This window comes from Arachis ipaensis, chromosome B5 (genome assembly GCF_059453495.1).
Source record: "Arachis ipaensis isolate K30076 ecotype BB chromosome B5, ASM5945349v1, whole genome shotgun sequence".
Lineage (NCBI taxonomy): Eukaryota > Viridiplantae > Streptophyta > Magnoliopsida > Fabales > Fabaceae > Arachis > Arachis ipaensis.
The window spans coordinates 12,424,412-12,437,971 of NC_142440.1; the positions used below are offsets into that span (position 1 = coordinate 12,424,412).

Below are 13,560 nucleotides of genomic sequence, written 5' to 3' on the forward strand. Positions count from 1 at the left end.
AACATCTAACGGATTTTCACAAACAAATCTTGCTCCTTCAGATGTTTGTAATAAAATCTGACCAAAATAATACACCTTCAATAAAACTCTGTCACTCATTATTCTTAATCACCTAAACAAAATAAAAAATTTGAGAACTAGATCTGTAACTATAATCTTAAGTAAAGAAGAAACAGAGAAACAAAAACCAGAGGAAAGAAACGTTGAAGAAGAAGAAGACGCGAGTAGGTCCTCACCAGCATTCAGACACTTTTGTTTACAGTCACCAACAAGTCGGACCCTCCAATTAGGTATACTTCATTCAAAAAATTATTTAAATAACCTAATCGTACCCTCCGATTTCATTTAACGAATTAAAAAAAAAATTTCCTCTACTAGCAACTCGGACCGTCCGAGTTCCAATATCATAGCATTCAAAATTTCATCTTCTTCAAATCGGACCTACCGATTTGTTGGTCCAAAGCTGGAAAACAAGCATGTCGCAGGGTCCGACTTCTTGTACCTGACACCAGAAAAAAGGCTGCCCCACATATTGGTATGGAACCCCATCATGCCATATCCCGGAATGACACGCAACCTCCTTTCATATCAATAAAATTGATACTTGAGTATCACATTTGTTAGTTTCTTACTTTTGAGTAAAGTATCTTTGTTGTCTCCAACATTTGGGGGTAAGTCCTATTTGTGTCCCTAACGTTTAAATCGTCTTATTTGTATCTCTAACGTTTATAAAAGTAATTCAATATTATCCTACTATCAATTATACTAACAAATTAGATTATATTTTTCAATTATTCTCACTTGGATGTATTCATTCTCAATTAGGTCTCACTTGGATGTGTTCGATTTTAATATTATACCCACTATTTGTGTTTAGATTCAATTATGTCCTTAGAAAAGTGAATTATGTAAATGTTGTAGGAATTAGTTTCAACTTTTGATGAGCTATTTTTTGGAATGGATTATCGATTTTATCCCAAACATTTGTATTCTAACTTTAAGAAGAGATTTTTAAAACTCAAACTAAAGCCTTCATGATGTGTAATTGATGCCAAGATAATATTGAATCACTTTTACAAACGTTAAGGATACAAATAGGACGATTTAAACGTTAGAGACACAAATAGAATTTACCCTAAACGTTGGGGACAAAAACGATACTTTACTTTTTACTTTTTAACGTCGTGTTCAAGAAACTACGAGAATAACTCAATTCTTTTTTGTATTATTTATTTATTTATAAACTATAAAAGCATAAGATGAAAAAGATTGTGATATCATATATATTAATGAAATTATATTTAAAACTATGATCGGATGAAAGTGTGACAATTTATCATAAAATAGAAAAATAACGAGGACAACAATAAAATAACAACCATGCTATGATAAAATATTGGATGTTTTCATTGGAATTACATATTAGAGTGTACTCTTCCCTCTAAAGCGGTTAAACATGTGAAGTGAAAAAGGATTCCTTTTAGATATTTTTATGTAATCTTAAGGTTGAAATTTACTTTGTTTATATACCATCTGATATTTAAAAAAAAAATGATACATTATGAATAAAAAATATTATTATTAACTATATGACTTTAAGGTAGTATATACTTGATAAGATGTACCCAAAAAAATGATTCGAAGAATTTTTTGACGATATTATAAATATGTATAATCAATTTTATGATTCATTATTTAAATCGATAAATGTAAATTATAATCATTTACAAAAAATAAATTAGATTAAAAATAGAAACTAAATTATATAATTCAAATCATAAATTGTTTTTTTTAATTTTATTTTTTAAATTAATTTAAATTATATTATAAATATTTTTTTAATTATTCAATATCGTAAATTTATTATCAATGTAAACCATATAAACATATACATATCTCGTTTAAAACATGAACAATATAAACGTAAATATAATTTTTTTGAAATATGTGTAATAATTAAATATAGTTTTCTTGCATACAATATATATATATATCAGGTTTGCATAATAGCGTCCAAATATAAATAATTTAAATTTAATTATTTATTTAAAATTATATTTTTATATACTGTTAGTTTTATACAAAATAATCAATGACATATTATTATATAAGTAAAATAATTAATTTTATATTAAAAAATTTATTTAAATATATAAATATGAATATATGATCGATAATAGTATAAATCTCGTTGTAATTAAAATTTCAATAAAAGAGTGTGGAGAAATATTAATTTAAAATAAAAAATTTTACATACAATTATTTTTATGTAAAATTATTAATAAAAAATTATTAAATAATTTAATTAAATTATTATTTAATATTTTTCAATTATCATCTAAAGTATTAAGACAATTGTAGAAAAATATTGAAGTTAAATAAATAAAAAAAAAGTACTATTAAGGAGCCAATGACCTAAGCGTACAATATGTACAATGGGTTAAATTTTTAATTCATGAATAAAATGAATATCACCCATATTATCCAGAATAACCATCTGGATATCCAGGGATAATAAACATCTTATGTCATAAAACCACTCATCCAAAAAGCTTAAGCTGATTTTGGGGTTTATCAAGGATCAAATTCTTGACCTTTCGGATCTAGAACTCTAATACCATGTCATAAAACCACTCATTCCAAAAACGTAACCCGATAGAACAATGTAATACTAATGGTCATATCTCTAATACTTTCTAAACCCGCATTGTACGCTTAGGCCATTAACTCCCTGTACTTTCTCATAAAAAAAAAAAAAAAAAGTCCCAAAGCGTCGTCAGCGGTACTATTGTCCACTTCGTCAAAGCTCGCATCCCACTATTTATTCACTCTCTCTCTTGTTTCTCTCTTTGCTTCCTTCTTAATTGAATTTCTCACAAACAGCTTTTGCATCATCTTAACGCAAATCATGACTAGTTCCTCCGCTACCGCTCGCAAGGTTCTTAACCCCTTTCTTCTTCTTCTTCTCCTTCAGATTCCTTTATCTCTATCTCTCTCTAACTCGCTCTTAATTCTGTTTTCTAATCTCGTTGGGGGTTGGGTTTGGGTTTGGGGTTCAGAATCTGAGTAAGATTGCCTGCAATAGGCTTCAGAAAGAGCTTGTCGAGTGGCAGGTCAATCCCCCAACTGGTTTCAAGCACAAAGTCACCGACAATCTTCAAAGGTATCCAATTCTATTTCTTCCCCCCTCTCTCCCTTTAAATTCCATTTCTACACCCTAAAGTTTCAATTTTTGGCCCCTTCCTCTCCTGACCCCTGATGGCCCTTTCAAAGCTGCTTCCTTTATTAATTTCCACCGTTTTTGTGTTAATTTATCAGTCCTTTATGCATGCACCATTGTTCCTTTACATTGTTTTTGCCCCTTTTGCTTTGTGTTTTTGTTTGTTTTCGGAAGGTGGGTTATTGAAGTCTCTGGAGCTCCTGGCACACTTTACGCTAATGAGACCTACCAGCTTCAGGTTGATTTTCCAGAGAATTACCCCATGGAAGCTCCACAGGTGGTTCTTTTGGCCCTCACTTGCATAAATTTCACCAAGTTTTTAGCTACTTCTTTTGTTCACCGATGCTATTATGTTCCTACTTCTGCTGTTAACTGTTTAACAGGTCATATTTTTGCATCCTGCTCCACTGCACCCTCATATCTACAGCAACGGCCATATTTGTTTAGGTATGCTATGCCTTTGTAATCACTATATTTTCATTTTCCATTGGTCAATGGTTTTACTTATGTTATGGGTTACCTTTTTCTTGCAGGGTTTTGGTATGTTTTACGTTTATGTTTATTTGCTATTTGCTTTTCTGTTAGCTTTTCCTTCAGACACTTGTGTTGCCGTCAAATAATTCATCGCTTGTAAATTGATTCGGACTTTCCCTTTATTTCTTGGCATTCAAGTTATAATTCCTTGCTTAATGCTTCGGAAAGATGCTTTGTTTACTTGTTTAAGTTTTCACCGATAGCTGAGGAAGCAAATTTTTACTCTAATTAAAATCAATTTTTTAGAAGTTAATAACCTTAGATATTTGTGTCTGAAGATTCTAATAGGGCCCGGGCGTCCATACAAGTTTGAAATGCTTAGAAGGCTACTATTCTCTGTCCTTTATTTTTCTGTTCCTATGATTTTGATGTACATTGTGAAGAGTAACAAATAACATTGAAAGTGGTAATAATTGAAGTTACCAATGGATTGTTTCCTCCATTGTCAATTCATGCCCGTCTAGATGTGTGTAGAGCTTTGCTTCAAACTATTGATATCATAAGTGTGAATTATGTAAAAATTAGTTTGGTTTTACTTTTATCTTTTGAGAATGATGTTTGATGAGATCTATTTCACCATACTTGATGGTTAGTCTTATTCATATTTCAACATTTGATTGTAAAGTAAGGGGACCAGCTTTGAAATCCCATCCATTTCAACAGAAGAAGATTAGATTCTTCTAGACTCAGTTCTGCTTTTTTGGTGATCTGCTGACATTTAATATGCCCTATGCCATGCAGATATATTGTATGATTCATGGTCCCCAGCTATGACAGTTAGTTCCATCTGCATCAGCATTCTCTCAATGCTTTCAAGCTCAACTGTAAAGGTGTGAATTTAGTTACTGTGAATCTTCTGTTTTCCATATTCTTCCATCCTGGGTCTCCTAGGAATAGGATGCTGGTAATTTAGGTCACCAAGATGCTGCTTTTATTAGCTATTTTTTCTTATATACAAGAAAAAGAAGAGAGAAAAAAAGGGGGGGGGGGAATGCAAATGATACAGGCACATTTTTAAAAGTTATCTGAGAAAAAAATTTCTTTATCATAATTGCTCTGAATCCAAAATAATGTTATAAATAGCTGGTAATCCATAACCAAATTGCCATAGTTTTGATTTTAACAAGTCTAGCATGATCTCTTTGACAGCAACGCCCGGAAGATAATGATCGCTATGTAAAGAACTGCAGAAACGGGAGATCGCCGAAGGAGACGAGGTGGTGGTTCCATGATGACAAAGTATAGTAACTAGTTTTATTTGCAATAAGTCCACAAAGGTTAGGGTAGAGGATTATGCTTTTGAAAGAGTAAGAGGACGATTGAGGGGAAGGAGTATTTTGAGAAAGCAGGGTCCCTTCCTTCAAATTAAATGCATAATAACTCTCTCCTGTAAATTGGCATTACCTGTAACTTCTTCAATGAGCAAACAAAACTCATTAACAGTGTGGTTCTCAGAGGTATTCGGATGTGGATATAGATTATCTGATTACCCCGAACTTTAGTGCTTTTCGTTCGTAAGCAATACAAATCCTATATATCTCTCAATTGACAATATGCATTACTGATCTTTATTTTGAAAACACCCCGACATGTATGCACTATGTTACCATATTTGTCATCAAGTATATGCAGGTGTGTGATTTTTGTATGTTGTAGCCCCAGTTGTTTCCTTTTGTGCAGAGGCAAAAGAATGATAATGAAGAATGAAGGCCGTAATTGTGTTCCATAATATATATAATTGAATTTTGATGCAGTTACACATGCATGTAGTCATGTTAGCAAACATTTAAAAGAATAGTTATTGATTGGTGAATAGTTATTTAAAAGAATGGATGCAATTAGAGGATTGTGTAAAATTTACTATGTTAGTGCATTAAAATTATATATATTGGTTATTTGGTAATATTTATGCCCTAAATTAGTTTTTGCTTTTGAGGTTGAATTCGATTTTCTAAATTGAAATGTATTTCAACTTTCAAGTAATCAAGTTTGTTTATTAGGTTACGTATTGATATCCAATTTTATAAACTTAATACACCAATTATCTTAGTACTAACTTGAGAATTGAGATAAAATTTTCATCTTGATTAGGGTTTAGGAATATGGTTACCCTTTGTCTTTCTTCTATATAATGTTAGATAATTGTCTCCTTTCGAGGGTACATATTTTAGTAAGGAGTGGGAATGTACTTTTCTTTGTTTCAGGTAAACTGGAATGAATTTTCTAACCTCTAAGCCTATAGTCATAGTTCTAGTATTTTGATCCAAACTAATCTGCCGAATCTTGAAGTCCACAATATAGTGGATAACCCAATTTATATTTTGGGAATTAAATCATTGACATTAAAGTTCGCAATACAGTGAAAAAATCTAGCCGTTAGCGTGCTCTCCGTACAACTCCATATCCCCCCCCCCCAAGCACAAACAGCCTCATGACCGTTTCAGGGAGGCCGGAGTCTTCTCTGGCCGACCATCAACCGACAGACCAAGAGCGTGACCTCCTCCAACGCAGTGTAAAGAAGGTGCGACAAGGTGAACAAGGATTCACAGGGACAAGTGCACTAGTGCCCTGGGTAGAAGATTGGATGCAAGAAGAAACATCTGAACCAGGTAAGGGAATGAAGACATATATGCCAGCATGGTGCGAGGACCCAACATGGAAATGGAAGGGAACCCATTGGAAGATGACTCCCTGAATGGCAGCGATGAAGATATGTACAGCGATATTGAAGCGGTCCCAGAATCTGTAGAGGTCAAAACAAAAGATAGTTAAAACAACACTGAAAAGGCAAATCTTACAGTAGAAAACATGGGTGATGGACTTTTCAACATCATCATCAATGAAAAAACTGAAAGGGAAACTACTTGGAAGGAAAATAGGCTATGCAATGATGAAGAGGAGGCTAGAAGCTATGTGGAGCAGATTTGGTAGTATCGATGTCATAGACCTAGGAAACAAATTTTTTTCCTAGTCAAATTCTATGTTCACTACCTAGCGATGAGACTATGGGAGCCCAACTTTAACCCCTCTTGCACAACTATGGATAAAATAACTGCTTAGATTAGATTGCCTGGACTCCTTATTGAGCTCTACAACAACAAGATACTCAGAAAAATAGGGGTGACTACAATACCTCCCATCTCTGCAGAGGAAAATTTGCTAGACTATGTATAGAGGTCGACCTCAACAAAGCTCTTCTAGGAAGGTACATGATTAATGGAAAACTCTACTACATCGAATACGAAAGTATACACCAAATATGTTTTATATGTGGCTGAATAGATCATGAACAAAAGTATTGCCTCCAGAAAAAGAAATATCTAGTGGCACTGAAAAAGAAAAGGAGAATGAAGCTAAAAAACAGATGGTAACAACCAGGAACTAAAGGAGCAACCCAACCAAGTGGCGGATAAGAAAAAGGAAGAAGCCAGTAGGAAAGTGAAAGAAAAGGAAGTAAAGCAAAACACAATTGCCAACTTTGGTCCTTGGATGGTAGTTCAAAAACAGAGAAGATCTAGAAAAGAAACTAGAGAAGATGGAGCAGGCACAAGCAAAACGGCAGAAAAAGGAAAAAGCAGAGATAACTCATCAAGATTCAATATCCTAGAGATTGATGACACTCACAAGGAACATGAGGAACAACAAGCACAACCACAGCAACAACCACCAGACCACCACAAATGAGACGACACATAACCAGAAACTGAAAGGCAAAAATCAATAGCAAAACAATCAGCAAACACCAAAGAAAATCAATACCAGAGAGATCAACAACCAGAATTAGCATTCAGTAAGCAAACAAAAGGAGCACCAAAAGGATCCACACAGTAGTCACAAGAAAGCCCTAACTAAAAACCAAAAAAGCACTATACAAGAAACACACAGAGAAAATTGGAACAACATTGATGATGAAACCCAGGAAACTACCAAAGAACAAAACCAACCAACAAATGCAACTCAACAAAACATGGAGGAAGAGAAACCACCAGACCCAGATATGCCAAAGAATAATTCAGACATGATGTGGAAATAACAAACCTGGTAGAAGGTGTGGACTTCGAAACACCAACTATCAGTGCTCTAAAGGATAACGAGGTTGTCGACATGCAATTGCACTAGCCAAACCCCCCCCCCCCCTCTTCTTTTCTCTTTTATCTTTTTAGTTCTGATGATAATTCTTAGTTGGAATGTAAGGGGTGCTACCAATAACACCATTAAAAACCTGGGTTTTAATCACGCTATTATAGAAGAGGCACAAGGCTTTGCTGGAGGCATCTGGATTTGCTGGAATAATGACGAAACATAAAAATTACCACGTTGGAATATATCCACACCAGAGTTGAAGTACCTAACAAAGAGAATTGGTTCATGACGGTAGTTTATGCTAGCCCCAGCAACAAAATAGAAGAACCCTTTGACCCCTTATCCAAAACATAGCTAATAACATGAATGAAGCTTGGATTTTCACCGGGGACGGGTAGGGGCGGGGTGGGTATCAGCGGGATCGGGTGGGATTGTCATATTTACTTTTGAAGCATTTCTAGTTGATTTAGCATTTATTATTAGTTATATTTTATATTTTTTTTGTAATTTTTATTTACAAACAATATCTTTTAGTTTTAGGATTTATTATTTTATTTTTATTTCCGAATAAAATTAGGTTAGATATAAAAGGAAAAAGATTCATCTTGGATCTAATCTCGGACGGACGTGCACGTTTTTCAGAATCCTAGTTTCTCTGTAAACCATAAGCAACAAAACCTCATCGGTTAAGGTTAGGAGTTCTGTTTATTTTTATGGATTAAGATTATTGCTTTTCTATTTTAATTAATATGTTGATTCAGTTTCAAGGATTGTTTTCATTCTTAATCTTATGAATTTGGGTGAAACGAGAGTATGATCCTTATTCTACATGAGTTCTTGAGATTCTCGAGAGAGTTATCTTGTCTGAACAATAGCTTGAAAACAATGAATTGCTACTTACATGAACTAATTGGGATATGTTGAATATAATCCTGTTAGTTTTGGGTAATTAGGGTTTTTGTGGCCATAAACTAGGTTTTGAACTTAACCCTCTAATCGAAATTAAGTAGCCACGAGAGTGGTGGTTGATAAAGGTTAAAAGAGACTAAATCACTAAGAGATTAGGGTTTAGTCATTTACAGTTTACCATGGAATGAATCATGCATTGTTAAAATAGTTAGTAAGAACTTTTAATCTGAAAAAGTAAATATCTTCAAAATATTAACTATTTTCTCTCACTGTTTTACACCAAACCTTTTAATTGCTTTCTTTATTCCCTTATTTATTATTTTATGCGAATTACACCATCAAACAACCTTTTATGTTCCCCTAACTAAGCCAATTGGATAACCATTGTTGCTCAGTTCATCAATTTTCGTGGGATCGACCCTCACTCACCTGAGGTATTATTTGGATGACCCGGTGCACTTACCGGTTAAGTTATGTGAGTTCACAATTCGCACACCAAGTTTTTGGTGCCGTTGCCGGGGATTGTTTGTAATTGACAACTACTAGTTGTCTGGTTGCTTAAATTAGGTATTTTTCTTAATTTTTTTATTTAATTTTTCTTTTAATTTTTTATTTTAGTTTTAATTATTTTCACTTCACTTTTGACTTAAAGTTTGGTGTCATTTTAGTATTTCTCTTTTTTTATTTTTTAAACTTTTAGTTTTTCTCATTTTAGTTTTTGAAAATTTTAGGTTACTTTCTCATTCTTATTTTCAAAATTTTTAGCTTAATTGCTTGCTTTAATTTATTTTTATTGCCTTTTACACATGATATCTCACTGGAAACTCTCTATACTTTAATATAAAGACTCTCACTTTTTTTTATCTCTTGTTTGTTTATGAGCAGGAACAGGGATAAAGAACCCCTTCTTGAGTTTGATTTTGAACCTGAGAGGACCTTGAGGCGGCGTTTGCAAGAAGCTAAAGCTTACAAAGCCGAAGAGAACCTCAGGAAAAATTTTGAGAAGGAAGCTATGGACGCTAATGGTGGAAACCCGAATGCTAATGAGCATGCAAGGAGGACGCTTGGCTCATACACTGCATCCACTCCTGAATTTTATGGCCGCAGTATAGCTGTACCTTCTATTGGTGCCAATAATTTTGAGCTTAAGTCGCAGCTGATCACTCTGGTACAGCAGAATTGCCAGTTTCAGAGACTCCCACAAGAAGATTCAAATCTATTCATCTCCAACTTCCTACAAATCTGTGACACTATAAAGATGAATGGAGTGAATCTTGAGGTCTACAAGCTTATACTTTTCCCATTTGCTGTAAGGGACAAAGCAAAGTAGTGGCTTGATTCTCAGTCCAAGGAGAGCCTGGACACGTGGGACAAAGTGGTCACTGGATTTCTGACCAAATTTTTTCCATCTCAGAAACTGACCAAGCTGAGGGTGGATGTTCAGACATTCAGGCAAAAAGATGGAGAGTTCCTCTATGAAGTTTGGGAGAGATACAAGCAGATGATTAGGAGGTGTCCTCCTGACATGTTTTCTGAATGGACCAGGCTACAGATCTTTTATGATGGCCTCTCTGAGATGGCCAAGATGTCACTGGACAACTCTGTAGGTGGTTCCTTGCACATGAAGAAGATGCCTGAAGAGGTTAATGAGCTTATTGACATGGTTGTCAACAACCAATATCTATACACTTCTGAGAAGAACCATGTGAACTCTAGGACTACTCAGAAGAAATGAGTCTTGGAGGTGGACACTCTGGACGCCATTTTGGCTCAAAACAGGATCATGTCCCAGCAGATTAGTATGATCTCTCAACACTTGACTAGGATGAAAGTCTCAGCTGTTAACACTCAAGATGCATCCTATGACATGATTGGAAGCTACAACCAAGGGGACGCTTATGTTTATGCTCAACCCACTACTGAGCAAGTTAATTACATGGGCAACTCCTTCAAAAATTCCAACAATGATCCATATTCGAATTCTTTTAATCAGGGATGGAGGAATCACCCTAACTTTGGGTGGAGGGAGCAGTAACAGAAGCCCCAACAAAACTTCAACAACAATCAGGGTGGCCCTAATCAGAACAGGTTCAACAACCGACAGTTCCAGCCCTCTCAATAGTAACAATCTCCCTCTCAGACCCAAAACACTCCTGACTTGGCCGAACTAGTTGCTGAACTTTTCAAGATAACTCACAGCTTTATGCAAGAGACAAGAGCTTCAATCCGAAACTTGGAAGTACAAGTGGGTTAGTTGAGTAAGAGGATACCTGAGAGACCTCCTAACACTCTTCTCGGTGATATAGAGATAATTCCAAGAGAAGAGTGTAAGGCCCTCGTCATGGCTAAAGAGGCCGAGCCTAAGGAGGTGCATGTTGCTGAGGAACTGAAGAAAGAAAAGGCTCAAGAAGAGGCTGGAAACACATTGTTACACGTCCCATTGGTGTAGGAGCCTGAAGTACCACACCCTCAGAAACTTCAAGAGGAGACCAAGGATGAACAGTTCACTCAGTTCTTGAAAATCTTTAAAAGATTACACATCAATATTCTTTTTGCTGAGGTGTTGGAGAAGATGCCTCCCTATATGGCCTTCATAAAAAACCTACTCTCTGAGAAGAAAGCCTTGAAGGGAAATGAAACTATGATCTTGACCAAAGAGTACAATGCATTGATTCATAGGAAGCTACCCAAGAAGATGCTTGATCCAGGAAGCTTCCTAATTTCCTGTACCATTGAGAATATTACTTTTAAGAAAGCACTATGTGATCTTGGTTCAAGCATAAATCTGATGCCTCTGTCTGTGATGAAAAAGTTGGGAATCCAAGAAGCACAGACAACAAGGATAACCCTGCAAATGGCTGACAAGTCTTTGAGGAAGGTATATGGGCTAGCGGAAAACGTACTTGTCAAGGTTGGAGAGCTATTTCTCCCGTCAGATTTTGTAATACTTGACATGGGAAAGGATACAGATGACTCCATCATCCTAGGAAGGCCATTCCTAACCACTGGAAGAGCCCTAATTGATGTTGAGAGAGGTAAATTGGTGCCGAGGTTACATGAAAATTGGATGGTTTTCAAGGTTTTTAAACATCCACCACTCTCTGACAAAAGAGGTACTTGCATGCAGAGCTTATTGCACAAGTCTCTTCCGTTGGTAGGAACCAATACTATTCCCCCTAACATCAAACCTAAGTTTGGTGTTGGGTGTGCTTTATCCACCAAGGAAGGAGACCCTAAGAAGAAGGTACCCAAAGGCTGGAGGTACAAGAAAATCCCTACTAAAGACTTCTCACTTGGCATGAAGGTGGTGTTCGCTAGAAGTCCAATCATACCTCACATAGTAAACAGAATCCTGTCCTTAGAGCATGTAGAGCTGATCCATGATGGCACAGAAAAGAAGTTCACAATGAGGGGTAAAAATTTGAGTCCCTATGATCCTCTTCATTAGAGGAGCTGACCGTCAAGCTAGTGATAATAAAGAAGTGCTTGTTCGGAGGCAACCCAACCATAAGTATCCTTAAGTTTATTTCGATTTATTTTAGTTTTATTTTATTTTATTTTATTTTTCATTGATCTTTAGAGTTTTTCTAGGTTTTCTAATGTTTGTGATCATGTACAACGCTTAGAATAGGGACAGGAAGACTCAGACAGAAGAACAAAACGCCCTGGAGCAAAACAAGCTTGGGCGCTAAACACCAGGGAGGGCGTTTAGCTCCAGAAGGGGGAATAGTAATGTGGTCGTTTAACTCCCAAAATGGGCATTTCCTTCAACTTTTAGCACCCCCTTTGGGGCACCAAACGCTAGGGTGCTCGTCCCTCTTTTCAAAAAAAAAAAAAAAAAAACTTAATCCCTTGCTGGCGCTAAACGCCAGAACCGGCGTTTAGCGCCTAGCGTTCAGGTTTTGAGAATGAAGGAGGTGTTTTGGCCATTGGTTAAACACCAACTCCCACCTACTTTTATCATTCAAACTTATCCATTCTCTCTCCTCCCTACCCATTTTTCCATCCACATTCATTCATCCCATCACCCATCACTTTTCTTGATTCTCTCAACTCACCTTCCACTCCACCCAATCCACTCTCATCTATCCCATCAATTTCTCCTCCCAACAACCCAAAATTCAAATTCAATCCCCTCCACCCATACCCCATAACCGAATCCCCCTTCCCCACCTATACATACCCTACTCCTCTTCTACTTTTACCATACCTCAAACTACTCTCTCCTTCCTTACTTACTCTTTCCCTTTATACATTCACCCCTTTCCTTTTCCTCTTCCATCCTAACCAAGGCCGAAGCCTTTCCCTCCATTCTCTTCTATCTCTTTTATTTTTATATTTACTTTTCCTTTTTTTCCTTTTTACTTTGCTCAGGGACGAGCAAACCTTTTCGGTTTGGTTTTGGGCGCTCCGTTTTTTCTTCATTTTACTATCTCCATGGCATCTAAGATCGGAGAATCCTCCTCAAGAAAGAGGAAAGAGAAGGCTCCTATCTCTGACCTATGGGACTTCACCCGGTTCTCATCTAAGACATATGAGGAACACTTTTATGAGGTAGTGCACAAGAAGAAGGTGATTCCTGAGGTCCGCTTTGATCTGAAGCGGGATGAGTACCCAGAGATCAAGTATCAGATTTTGAGACGGGGTTGGGAAGTTCTGGCCAACCCCGTAACTGAGGTTGGAGCATTGATGGTGCGAGAGTTCTACGCTAATGCTTGGGTGACGTACAAGCATGCCAGAGACGTGAACCCAAAGCCGAAGAACTGGCGTACCATGGTCAGATGGCATATCATGGATTTCAGCCCGAAGAGTGT

General features: G+C 36.2%; 1 protein-coding gene and 1 long non-coding RNA gene across 2 annotated transcripts; one reads left to right on the forward strand and one right to left on the reverse strand.

Moving 5' to 3' along the window:
* The first annotated feature begins 2,778 nt into the window (after positions 1-2,778).
* On the forward strand, positions 2,779-5,312 carry UBC17 (ubiquitin-conjugating enzyme 17). The gene is made up of 6 exons (XM_016346434.3): positions 2,779-2,938; positions 3,060-3,163; positions 3,395-3,497; positions 3,604-3,667; positions 4,496-4,584; positions 4,904-5,312. Exons 1-6 carry the CDS (start codon positions 2,909-2,911, stop codon positions 4,997-4,999), a joined length of 486 nt encoding a protein of 161 aa, XP_016201920.3. The 5' UTR covers positions 2,779-2,908; the 3' UTR covers positions 5,000-5,312.
* Positions 5,313-5,736: 424 nt separating this feature from the next.
* On the reverse strand, positions 5,737-8,370 carry LOC107642926 (uncharacterized). The gene is made up of 2 exons (XR_015883632.1): positions 7,793-8,370; positions 5,737-6,497 (listed from the first exon to the last, which is right to left on the reverse strand). It is a non-coding gene; the product is annotated as an uncharacterized LOC107642926 (long non-coding RNA).
* Between the last annotated feature and the right edge of the window lie 5,190 nt (positions 8,371-13,560).